Source organism: Trachurus japonicus, chromosome 17 (assembly GCF_045865225.1).
Source record: "Trachurus japonicus isolate A0001 chromosome 17, Traja_1.0".
Classification (NCBI taxonomy): domain Eukaryota; kingdom Metazoa; phylum Chordata; class Actinopteri; order Carangiformes; family Carangidae; genus Trachurus; species Trachurus japonicus.
The window spans coordinates 26,568,397-26,585,454 of NC_140923.1; the positions used below are offsets into that span (position 1 = coordinate 26,568,397).

Consider the following 17,058-nt stretch of genomic DNA (forward strand, 5'->3'; position numbering starts at 1 on the left):
TGGTAGAGTTAAAACAAAGCTGATTAACAGATTTAATCTACAAAAATTATCACCACTGTTTTTGATTAATGATAAAATCAGTTGTATATCAGTGGTGCCACTTTTTTGCACTACCAATATCCAGACAAAATATCAAACTGAGAGGTTTACTCGGCATCTTAAACGATAAATTGACTGATCAAAGACATAATCAACAGATGTATTGTTGAATTGAGATGATTGTTTGTTTATTTCAGCCTGAGCTGCTGGGCCCCAATTACTTCCAAGTTCCTTTCTGTCTTCTTATGCTGAAACATTTGACCCTAGGTTTGATGTGTGGTCATTTGATTTTACACAGTGATTAAAGTAGCATACACATCACAAAAATGTGACATTGTAATTCTTCAGCAAAACGAGATTTTAAAATATCTGAGACTTTAACAACATAACCACAAGAGCAGGTACAAGAACTCACCTTTAGGACTTCAGCATATCACGCATGGGTAACCTGTATGAAACACATATCACAGAAGACAGTGAGTTGTCATGTTTTCCAGATAAATAAATAAACATTAATGATTACAATGACTCACTTTTTTTTTTTGCTTTATCCATAGCTCAAAGGAGCACTTGAATGCTCTGAGTATATAACAGAACAATATCATCTGAACGCTGACCAACTGTATTACCTTTTCTTTCTTTCTTACTTACTTTGATTCCTTTCCATGCAGAATCCAACTTTATTTGCGGACTCTTGAACGCATCAACTCTTTCCTTCCCATTCCCTCCCTCGACAAGCCTTTCTGTATGCTGCAGTGTTACACTGATATTGATAAAGGGACTTGAACTTGGTTTTCGTATCTGAAATTTGAATGCTCTACTGTTTTAACAAATTAAGCCAATTAAATAATTCAATATGCTCGAAGCTTGGCCGACAGCAGCATTGAAGATGGTTGCTTCACAGAGCTGTGGCTGAAAGAGTATCGGCATTAAACGAGGTAAAAACAAATAAACAAACCAACAACAAAAAAAGCTGAGCTTTGCAAACTGTGAATCATCTTTGAAGAAGAAGGAAAAAAACAGCCTCAGGCCTTAGGATGTAACCAACTTATGAGTTGATTTGAATGCCCTTTTATATTTATTCAAATTATATCAATAACAGAAATAAAACATTCCTTAAAATTAGCTTGACCAAATATATGTTTAAAGACTAATGGCAAGTCAGTCTTCTGCACCAGAAATAAACCTGAGTGTGAACCGAAGTATTCTCAAACCATAGAGAACATCGCCCCTGGTGGCCAACGAGTGTATTTTCCCATTTGACAGGGCATCATCGTTCTTTTTCATTTGTGGGTATTTTGGATGGACCTACCATCTTTATATATGGCCCTTACTATTTTAGACTTGCCAGTATATTGCTCACAAAATGCAAATTCATAACTCTGTCTCTGATTCTCAAAAATAGAAAATAAAATAAATAAAACAGCCACAAAGTCTGTATAATAATATAACAGTCTATAAAATAAAAAGGTAAAGTGACACTGTACTCCATGATCCAATATCACATTAAATGGAGCTGGTTGGATTCATTATCCAGTGGGTTCATAAATTGTCACTCAGAGATTAACAGTGGAGCTTAGATCAAGCTTTCATAGTTCACAGTCTATGCACAATGAGTGATCTATACAACTGGCAAAATCCCAGGGACCACAGTAAAATTACTGTTAGTTTTGATCACTTTATCTGATTTTAGGACAAGTAAACAATTAACTGTGTAACTTGATATTTTAACTAGTTGGCCCATAAAATTCAAAGCTGGCATTAATGATTCAACACATTGCCAAAGTGTCTGGTATGATTATTGGTTTTGACAAGATGAAAATGTGCAGAATGATTTATCTTGAGCAGGGCACCAAATCTCTCCAATATTTCATTATAGTATGAAATGAAGAGGACTGTGAAATAAACATTTCATTTGACCATTGTGTTTACTTGATATCGAGTATAGAGTCCAACACTTCAAATGTTATTTTTCTTTTCCTCTGGCTTTATCAAAACTGTATCTAGAAAGTGTTGACTAGTAACCCTGTGCAAATTAAATATTATGAAATTAATAAATGGCTAATGCTGGGTTAAATTAAATAAGGTCATTTTATATTTTATGGCTGGACATTGCCCTAACAGTAAATCCAAAATCGTGTTAGTGATGATAGGGTCAGTTAGACCCCAAATATAATTATCGATGATTTCTTACATTTTTTTTCTTTTTAATTATAAAAGATTTCGTTCATCGTCTTTCCTCATAATAAAACATGGACACTTGTCTCATGTGTCGCAAATACTGCAGAATGACTCAGATTTGGCAGGAGTAATGTCTCATCACTCAGGAACTTTTAACCAGTTAACCAGAATACATAGCCTATGCGACGAGAGAATAATTTTGCAGGGCTTGTTGTTTTCCCTATGCACTGACCGTTAATTACTGTCCTTAGCTACACTGACCCAACCGACTGATGCTTCGCCTTTTTTCACGTTACTACTACAACATGAAAACACGTCCAATGAAAGAATGAATGAATGGATGAATGAATGACTGCATGATCCAGTCCACAAATCCCCATCCGCGTCGATGTGTACCCCGGCATTCCCTCAGACAGTTGACTCTTGGCTGAGCTGATAAGTCCCTCTTTATTCCGCCGCCTGCTGCCATAAAAGCGCCGGGGAGCTCATTGTGCGGAGTGATCTGATACGGACTACACCCAGCCGCTGCCTCACTGCCCTGGCTTTCTTTGCTGCCCCAGCCTTGACGTTGGTGAACGTCGAAGTGTGGGTTAGATTGGAAACTCTAAATTCGCCTGTTGGTTTTCCTCCAATTTGGCCGTCTCCCGTTTGGCAACCTCAACGCCTCCAAAGCTGTAGGGATTTTTATATCGCACCAGTTTCTTGAATATGTCTTGGCAAAGCTACGTGGAAAACCTGATGGCCGATGGCAGCTGTCAGGATAGCGCCATTGTTGGGTACACGGACGCCAAATATGTTTGGGCAGCACATGCCGGTGGTACTTTCAACAATATCACGGTAAGAGCGGGGTAAAGGGTATTTAAAGTGAAAGCTTGGCTCCATAGGACAGTGTTGTTAGGTATGACCCACACAGACGCTCAGGAGACTGAACAGCGCTAAAACCGTTATCTCGCTCGGTCTAATGACTAGCAGGCTAACGGTGCCGTGCTAGCTTAGCGGGCTAGCTTCCTGGCTAGTCGGTGGCCTGTCTCGGCTATTTTCTGCTAAGGAAACGTTGCGGGATTAGACCTCGCGTGGTTCAGTTAAGACTCGTCTCGCCATGGCTTGCACATAACCACAAAGACACAAAGCACCTTAATGCCGTTCACAATATCAAATGGAAAATACTGAGCACCAACAAATTAACCTGTCGCTATAGTTTAATGCCAGTGAATAGACGGTGTCTGACTTGAAGGAGCGTGCATGCTTTTGTGTGCACGGCCGCTTTGATTAGGAAACATTAAGCTGCTGCTGTACCGGCAGATTGTGGTTTAAAAAAAATAAAAAGCTGTTGCTGGCTGACGACTGGCCGGCCTACCACGAGCCAGCCTTATTCTACCATTAATACGTATTTTTACATCCAGAAATTTAGTGGCAATGACAATTTGCGCATTTTTCTTTCTTTTTTTTCTAATTCATTGTGAGGAATGGCAGGAGAGCTAACGGGTGCATAGACGTCACTGTACTTCCGCTCCTTACTGCAGGCAAAGGTTGCAAGCTGTTGTTATTGCTTGGTTGCGGGATGTGTTGTTAGTCGCCACCTGAAATTGTGGCACCGATCTTTATTTATCTTGTAGGTTCCCGGGTTTTATTCAAAGATTTCCTCTCTAAAAACCAAACAGGCGGTCCTAACATTACTAGCATCAGTTTCACTGATGTTCGGACTAGGGCTTAATGCAGCCCAACATCAGTGCCTAAGATATACATTTTCCTGTCTTATATGGCGAAGAGAAGCACCAATCCTGACATTTGAGGATGTTCGGAGTTGTTGATGAGTAGGGCTGCAACTCATATATTCATTATTGATCTCAACTGATAAATTCCATGATAAATCACTGAATTACTATATTGATATAAAAGCCAGAAGAGACGAATTTAACTTTAAATTGCAATGTTTTTGAGGTCCATGTGATGTTAAAATGTATGTTTTTGTCAAATTAAAGGTACATAATTAAAAGATTACTATAACATAAGACAAAGAAAAGCAGCAAATTGTCACATGTGAAGCCGCAACTGGGAAAATTAATTAAACATTAAAAAGATTAACTGATCTTCAAAATAGTTGCCATTTAAAATTCCACTCATTTAATGAATTGACAAATCATTTTAGTGTACCACTGATAATCTGAAATGTGTTGGTGCTTCTTGGATGTGACAATAATGGTATGGATGGTTCAAGACAAATGTCCACATTAAAAGAAATGAATTCCTAAAAAAGTAAAAGTAAACAAAACTAAACAAAACCGTACGTTTCTGGGACATAATAGCCTTTATTATCCTGGTTGCAAAGTGTGACTACATGTAAGTTTTATGGTTTGGCCACCAAAATTAAGTTTAGTTAGTTTTTGGTTTTTTAACTATGTTTTTGGGGAACTTTCACTTATTAAAATAGCATTTGCATACTGGGAAGAATTATTTGAGTCATGTAACTGGAAGTATGGTTTATATCTTGATGTTTTTACAATACTGTGTTTTTGCATATTTTTCAGTCTCAAGAAATTGATATCCTTGTTGGTAAGGATAGGGAGACTTTTTACACCAGCGGTCTCACTCTGGGCTCAAAGAAGTGTTCAGTCCTCAGAGACAGCCTCCTGGATGACGGGGACTGGACAATGGACATCAGGACGAAGAGCCAAGGAGGAGAGCCTACATACAATATCTCTGTGGGAAGAGCTGGAAAAGGTAAATATGTAGTTTAAAAAATGGGTAATGATGAAAAAAATATCTTCATTGCAACTATTAAAATGCTGCTCACTAAAAATTATGGGCTCATTTCTTGAAATTTGTAAAATGATATAATTTCCTCTCCTACAGCTTTAATTTCACTAATCAAAATAAATGTTATAATTGTGACCCCTTGATAAGAAAGACCCTCAAGATTCAAATCTATCCACTTTGCAAGTGACAATCAATTGGAAATGTGACATCTATTGACATCTGTGTACTTCCATCCACAGTCCAAAATGGATCATATTTACCATAATTTTACAACGGGGAAAGGACACAAGTCCTTCATTCATTAAGATTATTGCAGATTAAATCCTAATCAAGTAGATAATTAACAGAGAATTCATCTTAATCTGTTTTATAAGACATGGTGTTTTTCACAAAAAGCTCATAGATGCCGACTTGTGAACCTAAAATGCCAGATTTACTCAGTGATGTGATGGTTTGCCCAGTCCAGTCTGTTTGCCTTTGTGGTCCTCAATGTCTGACATTGCTCCAGTGTTTCTTACGAGTTGAGACTGTTGCCCAAAATTGTTGGAGTCTGACATCTTAGACTTAATGATTGGCCTCAGTTTAGCCAAGTGTTTCAATCTATAGATTTTCTCACAGCTAGCTCACCAGTCTAACAATCTTTTAATCAATATAATTCCCTGCATTAGAGCATCAGTAGAAAATGAACCACCAAATTTTTAAGTGGGAAACACTGATTGCGGTCAAAACCAAACAGTTTTCCTTTCCTTCTTTCTGTTTGGTGATTTCTTTCTTTTATTTTTTTCTTCTCTTCCTTGCATGAATTCTCTGCATGTTGTTCCTCTGTGAGCATAGTCAAAAAAGCACAAAACAAGTGTCATACAATTTTTTAATTTGCACCCATAAGTGCAGTGAGACGTTTCAGTCTCTGCATACAACTATGTGGAAAATGAATTGCATGTTAATTAGTATCTTGCATGCATCTTTAATTTCAAGCAAAATGAGCCAGTGCTTGCTTCAGAGCTGTACCGTCCAATGACAAATGTTTTCTTTGAAACACCAAGTGCACTGATCTTCCTTCAGCCTCTATTTATCACTTAAAAAAAAAAATCTCATTATCATAGTATTCAACTATGTGCTATGGAGGATCAGGACTGTGTTGGAAATGGTTTACTTACTCACTTATTTGCTATCCCCATTTAAGAGACACTGGTGAGTGATAAAGTACAATGCCTGGACACTAAATCCTTATACTTAAATGGTTATCAGTAAATACACTACATTATCAATTGGTAACATCTATAGAAGCAAAACATAGCCCTGTACGGCCCACAGTTGAATACACCCACACTTCACTGGTGACAATAGTTATATTGAATGCTATTTCTTTTCACCTTTTTTTTTTTTGTTTGTTTGTTTTTTTGCTTTTCTTAACTATCCCCTTTTTTCTATCTCTTCTCTTTCAGTTTTGGTTCTTGTAATGGGCAAAGAAGGGGTCCATGGAGGCGGATTGAATAAGAAGGCTTACTCAATGGCAAAATACTTGAGGGATTCAGGGTTTTAATGTTTTCAAGTTCACTTAGATAAATTGAGGGACAAAAAGAAGAGAAAAGAAATATTGCTGTTAAGATTTCTCCTGCAAGCAGTCAAATGTCATGGAAACTTTTAATAGCAATGAAGAGTGGTAAGATACTGTGTCACCTTTGTTCCCCCCTTCACCCTGTAGGGGGGAGACTCTTCAATTTTGTTCATTTCTCTTTTTTTCCTTGTGTGCTCCAGTATTGGTTTTAGTCATGGGAAAGGAGGCGGTCCATGGTGGAAATCTTAACAAGAAAGCACATTCAATGGCTGAGTACCTGAGGAAGTCTGGATATTAAGCAACCTCTCCACCTATCCATCAACTTAGCAGCTCACTCCCACTCACTGCATTGTGTCGACACTACTTCCAGGATTAGATGGCATACAATGTAACATCCCCCCAGTCTACTTTTATATACAGTCTTTTGTTTGCTACCCCACCTGCCCCAATTTTTTTTCTTTTTCTTTTTTTTTAAGGGTAAAAACCATCCCCACTTTAACATTGTACTTCTCATGTTCTTGGCACTACAGTAATGGCATGTTCTTTGAAATGTTTAATAACCAAAAGCGTGTGTGCAAAAAATGATTGCAAGTGTAATAAAAGTGTTAAACAAATTTGGACTCTCCTTGTTTAACATTCACTTAGCGACTAGCTAATATTCCAAGGGGAAGTACACATGTAATCGTGGTGACAGTTTGCGTAGTTGTGCTTTTTTGAGCATTACTAAAATATGCCAGGTTCTTTTTTGTTTTGTTTTTTACATAAGCATGTGGGCATTTAAAAGTTGCATGCATACACCTCTTTAGCATACAAATCCCAGTCCTATCTTCTCTGTCCCAGTGTAATATTCCAGCCAAAACCATCTTCTCATCTGCCTCCATCTTCAAGTCTGCGGTAGCCTCCGATAAAGAAATGACAAATTTCCTCTGACAAAGTCCTGTATGTGTGTACCGATTGGCCACCCTTGGGCATAACTTCTTTTACCCTTCATCACATGCTTTTGCTGTCGTACCTGAATGTGGTCTTAAAAGTTAATGATGTGATGTTGGGCTGTTTGAGTGTAGTGTAAGGTCAGCATTGCTGAGGTCTCAAGATATTGTCGTGATAACTTCCACACATCCTGGAGTCTCAGTGGACATTCCACCTCTGTGACAGCTCAAGACATTTGTCAGTCAGCTCCTGCTATTTGTAAATTTTGCTGTGAATCACTACACACATGTTATGTGAAGTTATTTTCTCCCCCTTCTCTTTGGACCAATTGTCAGAATAAGAGGATTATCAGAATGACTTCAGCTTATTCTGGTGGATGATTGTTGGCATCACCTGTTGACTGTAAATCATTAAGACAACTTGAGATGACTGTAAAACATTTAACTGCTTCTTTAGACACTACTTAAACTTTTCATCACTAACTGATTTGTTGCTAACTTCATGTCCATTAACAAATGAAATAGCAACATCATTTTACTACAGTATGAATGCATTTTGACTGTAAACCCAGGCTGTTGGGCCGGGGAATTATTTGCCTTGTGCTTTAGTCATCAAAGGTGTATTCACAAGTTGTCATAGTACGGTACTTAGAAGTATATTTAAAAGAAAAAAAATGATGCTGTGTACACTAAACATATTGAAAATGGTGTTGGTTGGAATAAGATCATTTGTAAGTTGTCTTGTGAAAATTTTCTGAGAACTGTGTATTCTGTGCCATAAAATCGATCTGATCTGTTGCGACTACAAGTTGGATTTTTAACTGCTGCCCCAGCAAGAAGTAACTTTTAATGGCACTTTCCTAAGGGATATTTTGGCATCAGTAATCTCCAGACTCTGTGGAATATGTACAGAATTAAACGACAGAAAAATACATTTGCAATATTTTGTCTTTTCTTTGTTTGTTTTTGAGATGGAAATTCCTTCTGCCACAAAATCTGCTATTTCAAATGCCATGAATTGATGAGACATCTTGTTTACAGACAGATCAAATAAACGTTATTCCAACCAGAGGTAGCCAGCATGTCCTGTCTATTGCCTTTTGGATTCAGATTTGTATGTAGACCGATTCAAGAGTTTTACATCACTAAGTTTTAATTCAGGTTTTCAGTCTAAACGAATTGGATTGTCCTTTGCACTGCACATTGGCAACAGTCCATACTTATACTATTAGATTAAAACATGATAATGACATGGGTCTTGTAATGAACACTGAAACAGTAACGCACAACTCATACGGGAATCCTAAATGAGTGAGTCTTGAGTGATGTAGGGAAGTTCCCTATTCCTGTGGCTTGATGTCTGAATCCGAAAAACCAACCCCCCATATGAATTTACTTATTTTTATTTGCAGAAGGAAAAATCAATTAAATCTGATGGCTGAGGGCTTTCACTCATAAAAACAAATTCATATGAAGCTCTACCTACCCTGCTAGTGTCATACAATTCAAGCAGTAATGTGGTTGATCTTGTGTTCAGAATGAATGACATGAAACAAACCTTACGTTACCTTTATAATTCCGTGTCCACTTGTCCCAAACCTTCGAAGCAACACAATGTTAACCAAGAAATATTTAAAACCAAGAATTAGCATTTCTTATAGCAGCACAGGAAACATTTGGCACCAATATGATTCAAAATCAAGTGTTGTGACTGTGAGTATGAGTAATGTGAGGCTGCAGACGGAGTTTCACCAGTGGGTTGTTGCTGTGCTTTTTACACAGCATGGTGAAGATGGCATCCAATTATTCTATTTGTGAAAACACAATAAGGGAGATTCCACTGCATTTGTCCACATTTAGACTACACCAGACCAGGTTCAGATCAAAAACCTCTAGACTTGTCAAGTCTGGACTAGATTATTTCAGAGAAACTAAAGACACTTCATTCTGTGAGCCTAGCCTATATTAAATTTGTCCAAACACAAAAAAGGGAGATTCCGTTGCTTTTCAACCATGGGAAAAACTTAATGTAGCTAAATTTAAACAGACATTTGCCAACAGTTTGGGATTTTATTTCTTCACCTTAAAGATTTTTGGAAAGCTAAACAGGCTGTCCCTAATATCAAGAAGGCTTATCATAAAAGCGTTGTAGCATGTCTGGTCTTTTGCGTAGCATGTTGACGCCCCGCCCCTGCTTGATTGTGAACACCTGCAGAGTCAGGTGTGCCATCAGACGAAGTCGTGCGCAGTAATTAAAGTGCCTAAACTCGGTACACTGCTGGGGTCAATCTGCCTGTGTGCGGTGCTTTTTCTTTGTTCTAATGGCTTATAGCAGGAGCAGGGACACGACGATTTTACTATGTTTAGGACTTTTTCTGCTTGCTAGTTCATTTTGCGATTGTAGTACACTAACGAGGCTTAAAGAACTGGATAAATTTAGGGAGAACTCGACGATTAACCGAGGTCAAGCTGAAGGGAGAGGCCTGAGCCATGGGCGACTCTTGATTGGGCAAAATTCTCTTCACGGTGCTAAAGTCAAAGGAACGAAGGCCACAAGGAGCCACCAGGATATAGATCATGATTACCAAGCAGACATGGGTATGTAAAATTGTCATTTTTAATGACACTGCTGCACAATATGCTCCACAATAGCTTTTTATTAAAACTGAACACAATGTTTGATTTAATTTATGCATTATTGTTAAAATGGGCAAATGATAAAGATACCCCAATTTGAACTTGGAATAAAATCTTGTTTTTTAAAGGCTGGGCAGAGCACAAGCTACCTGGAGTGCAGAGCTTTTCAAGGCCGCCTCCAGACAAGGCTGCCGTGGAGCAACTCCTTAAAATGGAACCAAAGGTTGAATGTACAGCAGACTCCATGACGCTTCATGTCCAAGGTGCTGCTTCTTCTCCCAGATCACTTCTCTTTGTGGATAGGGGTATGTTTTTAAGTATCCATGGACATCATGCATTTACTTTTTATTAACAATTGTATTCAGAGAAGTTTCATTTACTTGTACTATGTCTCTATTTCATCTCAGGGAGCATACTGTCTCCTCTGCCTCTGTCAAAGTTGCCAGCTAGCTGTGGTTACACCATCAGGTCTACACAAAGAGATCTGACTCTGATTGCACCCTATGATGGTTGCTTTGTTGCCCACCAGGTAAGGTACTTTCTAAAAGCACAACACACTTGAACCATTTATTTCCACACTTGTAACATTTTTCTTGCTGGCTTCAGGAGGACAACTATGTTCTCCCCTTGCATTGGTGTGGGGTACCAGTGAGGATGTCGTGCCCTTCGCCTTCACTGTCTTCGCCTAATCCTCCAATGGTCACCTGTCACACAGAGGGCATGGTTGTCAAAACTGAATGGACAATTTCTGCTGCTGACATTAAAGTGAACTGTAAGTCACTTCATAATTTATAAAGCGTAGTAAATTCTGCCCTATAGATGTTTCTTGCAGACATTTGGATTACCAAACACTGTTGCAATAGGCACACCCTTATAGTTGTGCCAGGTCACTTGTATTTTTTTTTTTTTGCATACTGTGTGTCCTGAGAGTCTGAGATAAAAATCTATTGGGTTGCTTTATGAATTCATAGCTACTTGTACTAGGTCTTAAGTCATCTGTTGTGTGGAGATTTTTTTTAAAGATATCCTTTGGCCATTTTTTGCCTTTATTTGATAGGACAGTGCAGATGGACTGGGGAAATGACATGCGCTAAGGATCGCCTCGGTCGGGAGTCAAACCAGCGATGAGCGCTTCAGGCATATGCTAACATGGGATGTGCTTTACATGTAGGCTACATGATTCGGCTGTAATGTCTAAAAAGCCAACTATGGTTTTAGGCTATGGGAATTGATTCGAGGTATAAATGTGTAACTTTAAATAAATAAACTTTCTTTGAGCATGGCTTACTGTTGACATTTTTAAAGAAAGACACCTTAAATTGCCTTTAGAAAGTATACCAGAGTAATATGTATTTTCCTTTTACAGTGAATGGTAACTGGGTGCCATTGGTGGAAGCCTCACCTAGATGTGGGTTCAGCGTAGTTGTACATCCTGAAGGTGTGGTCATCTCTGTGCGCTATGCACCCTGTTTGGAGAAAAAGGTGTTGTACAAATTTCTTTGACTCTTAAATGACCACTTAAAAACATTTCTTTAAGCCATCAATATTTTCCATTTCAGGGTGGAATGTACACACTTGAACTTGCTGGAGATGGAGAAATAAAAATTTCCTGTCCATCTCTGTCCACGACACAAAGTGAAACACCAAGCAAAGGGGTCACTGCCCCCACCCCATCATATGGCTTTGGTCCAGCTCACATTCAAACACAGAGCCCTCAGCCTGCGGTTCCCCAGGTCCCAAATTTTCCTCCAAAGCCAGAGGCACCTGAAGAGAAGCCAACTCTGGGGGCAAAGGATATCAGTCAACCTCAGTTCCCTTATCACTTTTACCCCCATTTCCCCCACCCGCTTCCAGGTACTAAACCCCTAGTCACTGTACAACCACTACCCTCTCCTGTGTCCAAGAAAAATGATGGACACCAACCCCAACAAACTGTTCATCCTTCGAGTCTGCCTGTTGTCCCTGAGGGACAAGTGCCCCAGCCTTTTAATTTCCCATTTTACTCTTGGCCGGCCCAACCTGAACAGGTGCCCATTGTGAAAGAACCTCCTGTACAGCCCTCAGTTGCCCAAATACCTAATGGCAGATGGGGAAACCCTTTATACCCCTATGTTAAGCCACCTAACACTGTCCCTCCTGCACACAGGCCTGAACAGAAACCTTTACCTACACCATCTCCCTCAATCATCCAAATCACTGAAGGCCAAAGACAACAACTGTACTATCCATTTTATTTTCCATCACCTAAACCTGAAACTCTCCCTACACAGCCACCAGTAACTAACCCACCAGGTAAAATGGCTGTTCATATCCTTCCCAATCCATTTAACCCTCCCTTTGGACTGCCTCAAAAACCTATAGAACCACCTAAAAGCCAACCTGAGAGACATGAGCCCTTTAACCCAGTTCCTCCGTACCTCCTGCCACCACCTTCAGAAGTTCCTCAAGTAGAACAACCTCTCCAGCCAGTGTATCCAGAAAGCCCTGGAAAAAATATTGTGCCACCAAAGCCCCCAGTTCCTCAAGAGCCTCAGGGACAAATATATCCAATGTACCATTACCCATTTCCCTATCCATTTCAGCCACAAGGGCCTTTGCAGACACATGTGCCAACCAAACAGCAGACTACCACAGCCGCACCAAAGAGCCAAGTACAACAATCTCTTAACCCTGTGCAACCCGAAGGATCAAAACCCCAGGTCCCTGAAAGGCCATCCATTGTCCAACCACCACAACCTGAAGCCCCCCGGGTTCAGGTTCACCAATACCCTTATGGTTTCTATCCTCATCCCCAGCCAACTGAAAAGCCAACCACTGTTCAGCCACCACAGCCTGAAGCCCCTCAGGTTCACCAATACCCATACGCTCCTTACCCTCATCCACAGCCAACTGAAAGGCCGTCCATTGTCCAACCACCCCGACCTGAAGCCCCCCGGGTTCAGGTTCAGCAATACCCTTATGGTTTCTATCCTCATCCCCAGCCAACTGAAAAGCCAACCACTGTCCAACCACCACAGCCTGAAGCCCCTCAGGTTCACCAATACCCATACGCTCCTTACCCTCATCCACAGCCAACTGAAAGGCCGTCCATTGTCCAACCACCACAACCTGAAGCCCCCCCCGGTTCAGGTTCCGCAATACCCTTATGGTTTCTATCCTCATCCCCAGCCAACTGAAAAGCCAACCACTGTCCAACCACCACAGCCTGAAGCCCCTCAGGTTCACCAATACCCATACGCTCCTTACCCTCATCCACAGCCAACTGAAAGGCCGTCCATTGTCCAACCACCACAACCTGAAGCCCCCCCGGTTCAGGTTCCGCAATACCCTTATGGTTTCTATCCTCATCCCCAGCCAACTGAAAAGCCAACCACTGTCCAACCACCACAGCCTGATGCCCCTCAGGTTCACCAATACCCATACGCTCCTTACCCTCATCCACAGCCAACTGAAAGGCCAACCATTTCCCAACCACCACAACCTGAAGCCCCCCGGGTTCAGGTTCAGCAATACCCTTATGGTTTCTATCCTCATCCCCAGCCAACTGAAAAGCCAACCACTGTCCAACCACCACAGCCTGAAGCCCCTCAGGTTCACCAATATCCATATGCTCCTTCCCCTCATCCACAGCCAACTGAAAGGCCGACCATTGCCCAACCACCACAACCTGAAGCCCCCCGGGTTCAGGTTCAGCAATACCCTTATGGTTTCTATCCTCATCCCCAGCCAACTGAAAAGCCAACCACTGTCCAACCACCACAGCCTGAAGCCCCTCGGGTTCACCAATATCCATATGCTCCTTACCCTCATCCAGGTGCAGCTGAGCCAACCGCTGTCAAACTACCACAGCCTGGAGCCCCTTGGGGCCAAGGGTACCCACCATTCTACCACTTCTACCCCCAGCCAAAGCCTGAAAAGCCAGCTGAGAAGCCAGAACATAAACCTTACCAGCAACCATACAAGATACCAGATGCTGGAACAAATGGTGCCAAAACTGCCACTGAAAATCCAGTCCCAAGCAAACACTCTCCAGGTCCCAAACCTCCAGATGGTCAGGTGCACCACCCTTTCAAATTGTACTACCCACAGCAGCCTGAGCACCCTCAGCCTATAACATTACCCCCTGCTGCCTCCATACAGCAGCCACAACCAGTCACCAGTGCATCCCCAAGTGATGGTGGTATGGTCCCACAAGTTCCACAGCCAGGTTCTCCACAAATGTCCTCTTTGTACTGTCCTCAGTTTTGCCCTACTGGATTTGCTAATTGCTGTCCACAAATTGCTTTTCATCAACATGTCCATCATATTGTTCCACCTGGCAGTAAAGATATTCCTCCAGTCTATTCTGCACTGCCATTTGTCCCTTCATTGCCATATTCTGGGTTTAGCAATGGCCTGGGAACTGCTGTCATTCCTCAAAAGCCAACTGATGCAAAAATGCAAGTTTCCTCCTCTGGGCCCACTTCTCCTCAGGCCCCTCCACCAGCAAATGAAGAACAGCCCCATTTGCTGCCACCAGATGGCAACCCTGCTGCACAAAGTATTTCCAAGAGGCCTGTAAATTCTCAACCTCAAATTAACCCTTATTTTGTTTCTAATTGGCCACATCTACCACATGGTGAGACACAAAATTTACCACAAAGCCAATCAACAGCTGACAACAATGTTCTCTCTAAACCTAAGGTTTCAGGTAATGACCCAGTAAATCCCATGGTGCAATATAAGCCATATTACATACAGTACCCAGGGCAGCAAGTGAGCCAGCCTTCTGTTGACATGAATAATCCTTCTGGGCCTAATTTAATGTACTTCATTGGCCAATACCAACAGGAGCATTCAGCACACCAGCAAAATGAACATGCAGCCAAGCAACTCCAGTCATCTAACATGGAATCCAGTGTCTCTAAAGGGCAGGCACATCCTCAAGTCCAAGGTGAATTTGATCAATTTTCCATTCCTTATGGCATGCTTCAAGATGCTCAAGCTCCTACATATAACTCGTCACAACCACAGCCATTTGTGAGTGGCTCAAAAAAATCCAGACATGATCAGAATGTCAACCCCCACTCTGAATCTAAGAGTTATGTGCTGTTGCAGCATGGCCCACCTGGTAGAGAGCCCAACAGTTTCAGAGATCTTGCTCAAGATGAAAACTTGCAGTCACAAACTTTTGCAAGGCATCACAGTGGTAAAGCCCATCACCTTCAGAATTTGAATTCTTGGGACAAACGCTCGCACCTGAGATGGCTCGGAAAAATGCCCAATGCCTTACCTGTTTCTGCCCCCGATTCGTCTAAAGGCCCCTCTTTTAGTTCAGCACATGTAAAGCCTGAATTCCATGAATCATTGAAAGATATGTGGAAACCCCTTGCACCATCGAACCGAAGGATTCCAGCCAACGATCCTAGAGGGATATTTCAACAAATGAGTGCTGCAGCTGACCTCCAAGGAGACGGTATGTTGTGTGTGTGTGTTCATTTGAATTTATATTTTGTTCTTTTTGTAATGATTTGTTCCTTTTTTTTACAGGGCTGAACCAAGACATCCAGAGAGAAGGTGGAAATCAGAAGCAAACATGAGTTGCCTTTGGAGTTGCCCAACATGAATAAACAATCAAACTGTACCAGAGCTTCCCCCTCAATCTCTTCTTCTATAAGCTGAAGAAATTATTTTTGTTTGGTTTGCCTTTTGTGTGGGTGGGTAAACAAAATCTGGGAAGTGAGTTAGAAGTCTGTCTCTTTTGACAAGGGAAGCGAAGGATGGCTTTTTCTCGTTGACTGTTTCAAAGTTAATGGTTTAGTTAGTAAATGTCAGCAATATACACCTGCTTTTTAGACCCAAGCAGTGCATTGCCCTTTTTGAACTGATTTGTCTTGCTTAGTTTGCCTTACCATGAACTGGTGCTTACTGAACATTGACCCATTCATGTAAATACACTTACTAGGATTCACCCATTCACTGAGTGGCCTCAGTGTTCGTGCTTGTTGTTTAAAATGTAAGGTTTCTTCTTTCAAATGTCACTCTTTCTGACAGTAATACCAAAGCTAGTTTGCACTTATACATTATGTTAAGAGTATTTTTCAGTCTTATTGCAAAAGTCATCAGAAGTGGGGCAACAAGTTGGTGTGAACTGAAGAGGATCACATTCACTCTATTCATTCAGTGATCGGATCTTTCCAAACTCATTCTATAGTCATATCGGGGGCTATTGTTTTATCTAACACATTCTTGTAATTTGCAATTTAAAAACCTAACATGGAAAAACTAAACAAAATTCAATGCAATTCATGACATTCTACATCTAGAAAAACAGGAAAATGGAACCAGGATAAAGGCCACTTTATGTGAGTGTTTGGCGAGGCATTCACCAAGTGCTTTCCACTCTCATACAATCAATATTAATAGAATGGAAAACATGTTTCTTATTATACTGACCGGTGACACAGGGATTGGTGGCAGGAGCACAGGTGAGACGAGGAAGGCCCTGGCCCAGGTGTGTGAGTTTAGAGCAACTACTACTGATTAGAAATGACAGGCTGGTTTGAGGTTGCAGGTACAGTTCTCAATTTGTAAACCAGAAAACCAATAATCAAATCTGATCAGTTTATTCATGGAGTACATTTAAAAACAAAAAATATGACTTGGGTGCTTTACAGGGAGCTCAAATCATGGCATTACTTGGTTCAGCGAAGAGGATACAAGTAAATTGCACCAAATATCTGGATAGAATCAAACAACATTGTAGTGACAAATAAATAAAATACAAAATGCCAAGTGGTTATTTGTATCCTCATGACAACTTATATTCTTAAGTGACGACAGTCTGTAAAGAGGTTTTAAAAACAGCAATGCTATGAAAAGATGGAATAGTCTGATATAGTTGTAACCTATTCCACAATTAGGGACAACAACAGAAAATGCTTGCGCACCTTTAAATTTTAGCTGGATCCATGGAAT

General features: G+C 40.8%; 2 protein-coding genes across 3 annotated transcripts; both read left to right on the forward strand.

The window, feature by feature from the left end:
• The first annotated feature begins 2,755 nt into the window (after positions 1-2,755).
• On the forward strand, positions 2,756-8,535 carry LOC146970780 (profilin-2-like). 2 transcript variants are annotated; one of them, XM_085804473.1, is made up of 3 exons: positions 2,756-3,057; positions 4,749-4,941; positions 6,423-8,535. In XM_085804473.1, the coding sequence occupies exons 1-3, from the start codon at positions 2,929-2,931 to the stop codon at positions 6,518-6,520; spliced, it is 420 nt and encodes a 139-aa protein (XP_085660599.1). In that variant the 5' UTR covers positions 2,756-2,928; the 3' UTR covers positions 6,521-8,535. The 2 variants fall into 2 exon arrangements, with proteins under 2 accessions (XP_085660599.1, XP_085660598.1); XM_085804472.1 differs by having other exon boundaries at positions 6,736-8,535.
• Positions 8,536-9,616: 1,081 nt separating this feature from the next.
• Positions 9,617-15,729, forward strand: LOC146970781 (uncharacterized). The gene is made up of 8 exons (XM_085805949.1): positions 9,617-10,062; positions 10,230-10,406; positions 10,509-10,630; positions 10,708-10,873; positions 11,468-11,583; positions 11,661-12,571; positions 12,684-15,556; positions 15,631-15,729. The coding sequence occupies exons 1-8, from the start codon at positions 9,786-9,788 to the stop codon at positions 15,678-15,680; spliced, it is 4,692 nt and encodes a 1,563-aa protein (XP_085662075.1). The 5' UTR covers positions 9,617-9,785; the 3' UTR covers positions 15,681-15,729.
• The last annotated feature ends 1,329 nt before the right edge of the window (positions 15,730-17,058 follow it).

Excerpts from the sequence above, each read along its gene's own strand:
- LOC146970780 (XM_085804473.1), top strand. The coding sequence starts at position 2,929 with ATGTCTTGGCAAAGCTACGTGGAAAACCTGATGGCCGATGGCAGCTGT. Across the intron at positions 3,058-4,748 it reads GTACTTTCAACAATATCACG|TCTCAAGAAATTGATATCCT; the intron begins GTAAGAGCGGGG and ends CATATTTTTCAG. Across the intron at positions 4,942-6,422 it reads TGTGGGAAGAGCTGGAAAAG|TTTTGGTTCTTGTAATGGGC; the intron begins GTAAATATGTAG and ends CTTCTCTTTCAG.
- LOC146970781 (XM_085805949.1), top strand. The coding sequence starts at position 9,786 with ATGGCTTATAGCAGGAGCAGGGACACGACGATTTTACTATGTTTAGGA. Across the intron at positions 10,407-10,508 it reads ACTTCTCTTTGTGGATAGGG|GGAGCATACTGTCTCCTCTG; the intron begins GTATGTTTTTAA and ends ATTTCATCTCAG. Across the intron at positions 11,584-11,660 it reads CACCCTGTTTGGAGAAAAAG|GGTGGAATGTACACACTTGA; the intron begins GTGTTGTACAAA and ends TTTCCATTTCAG.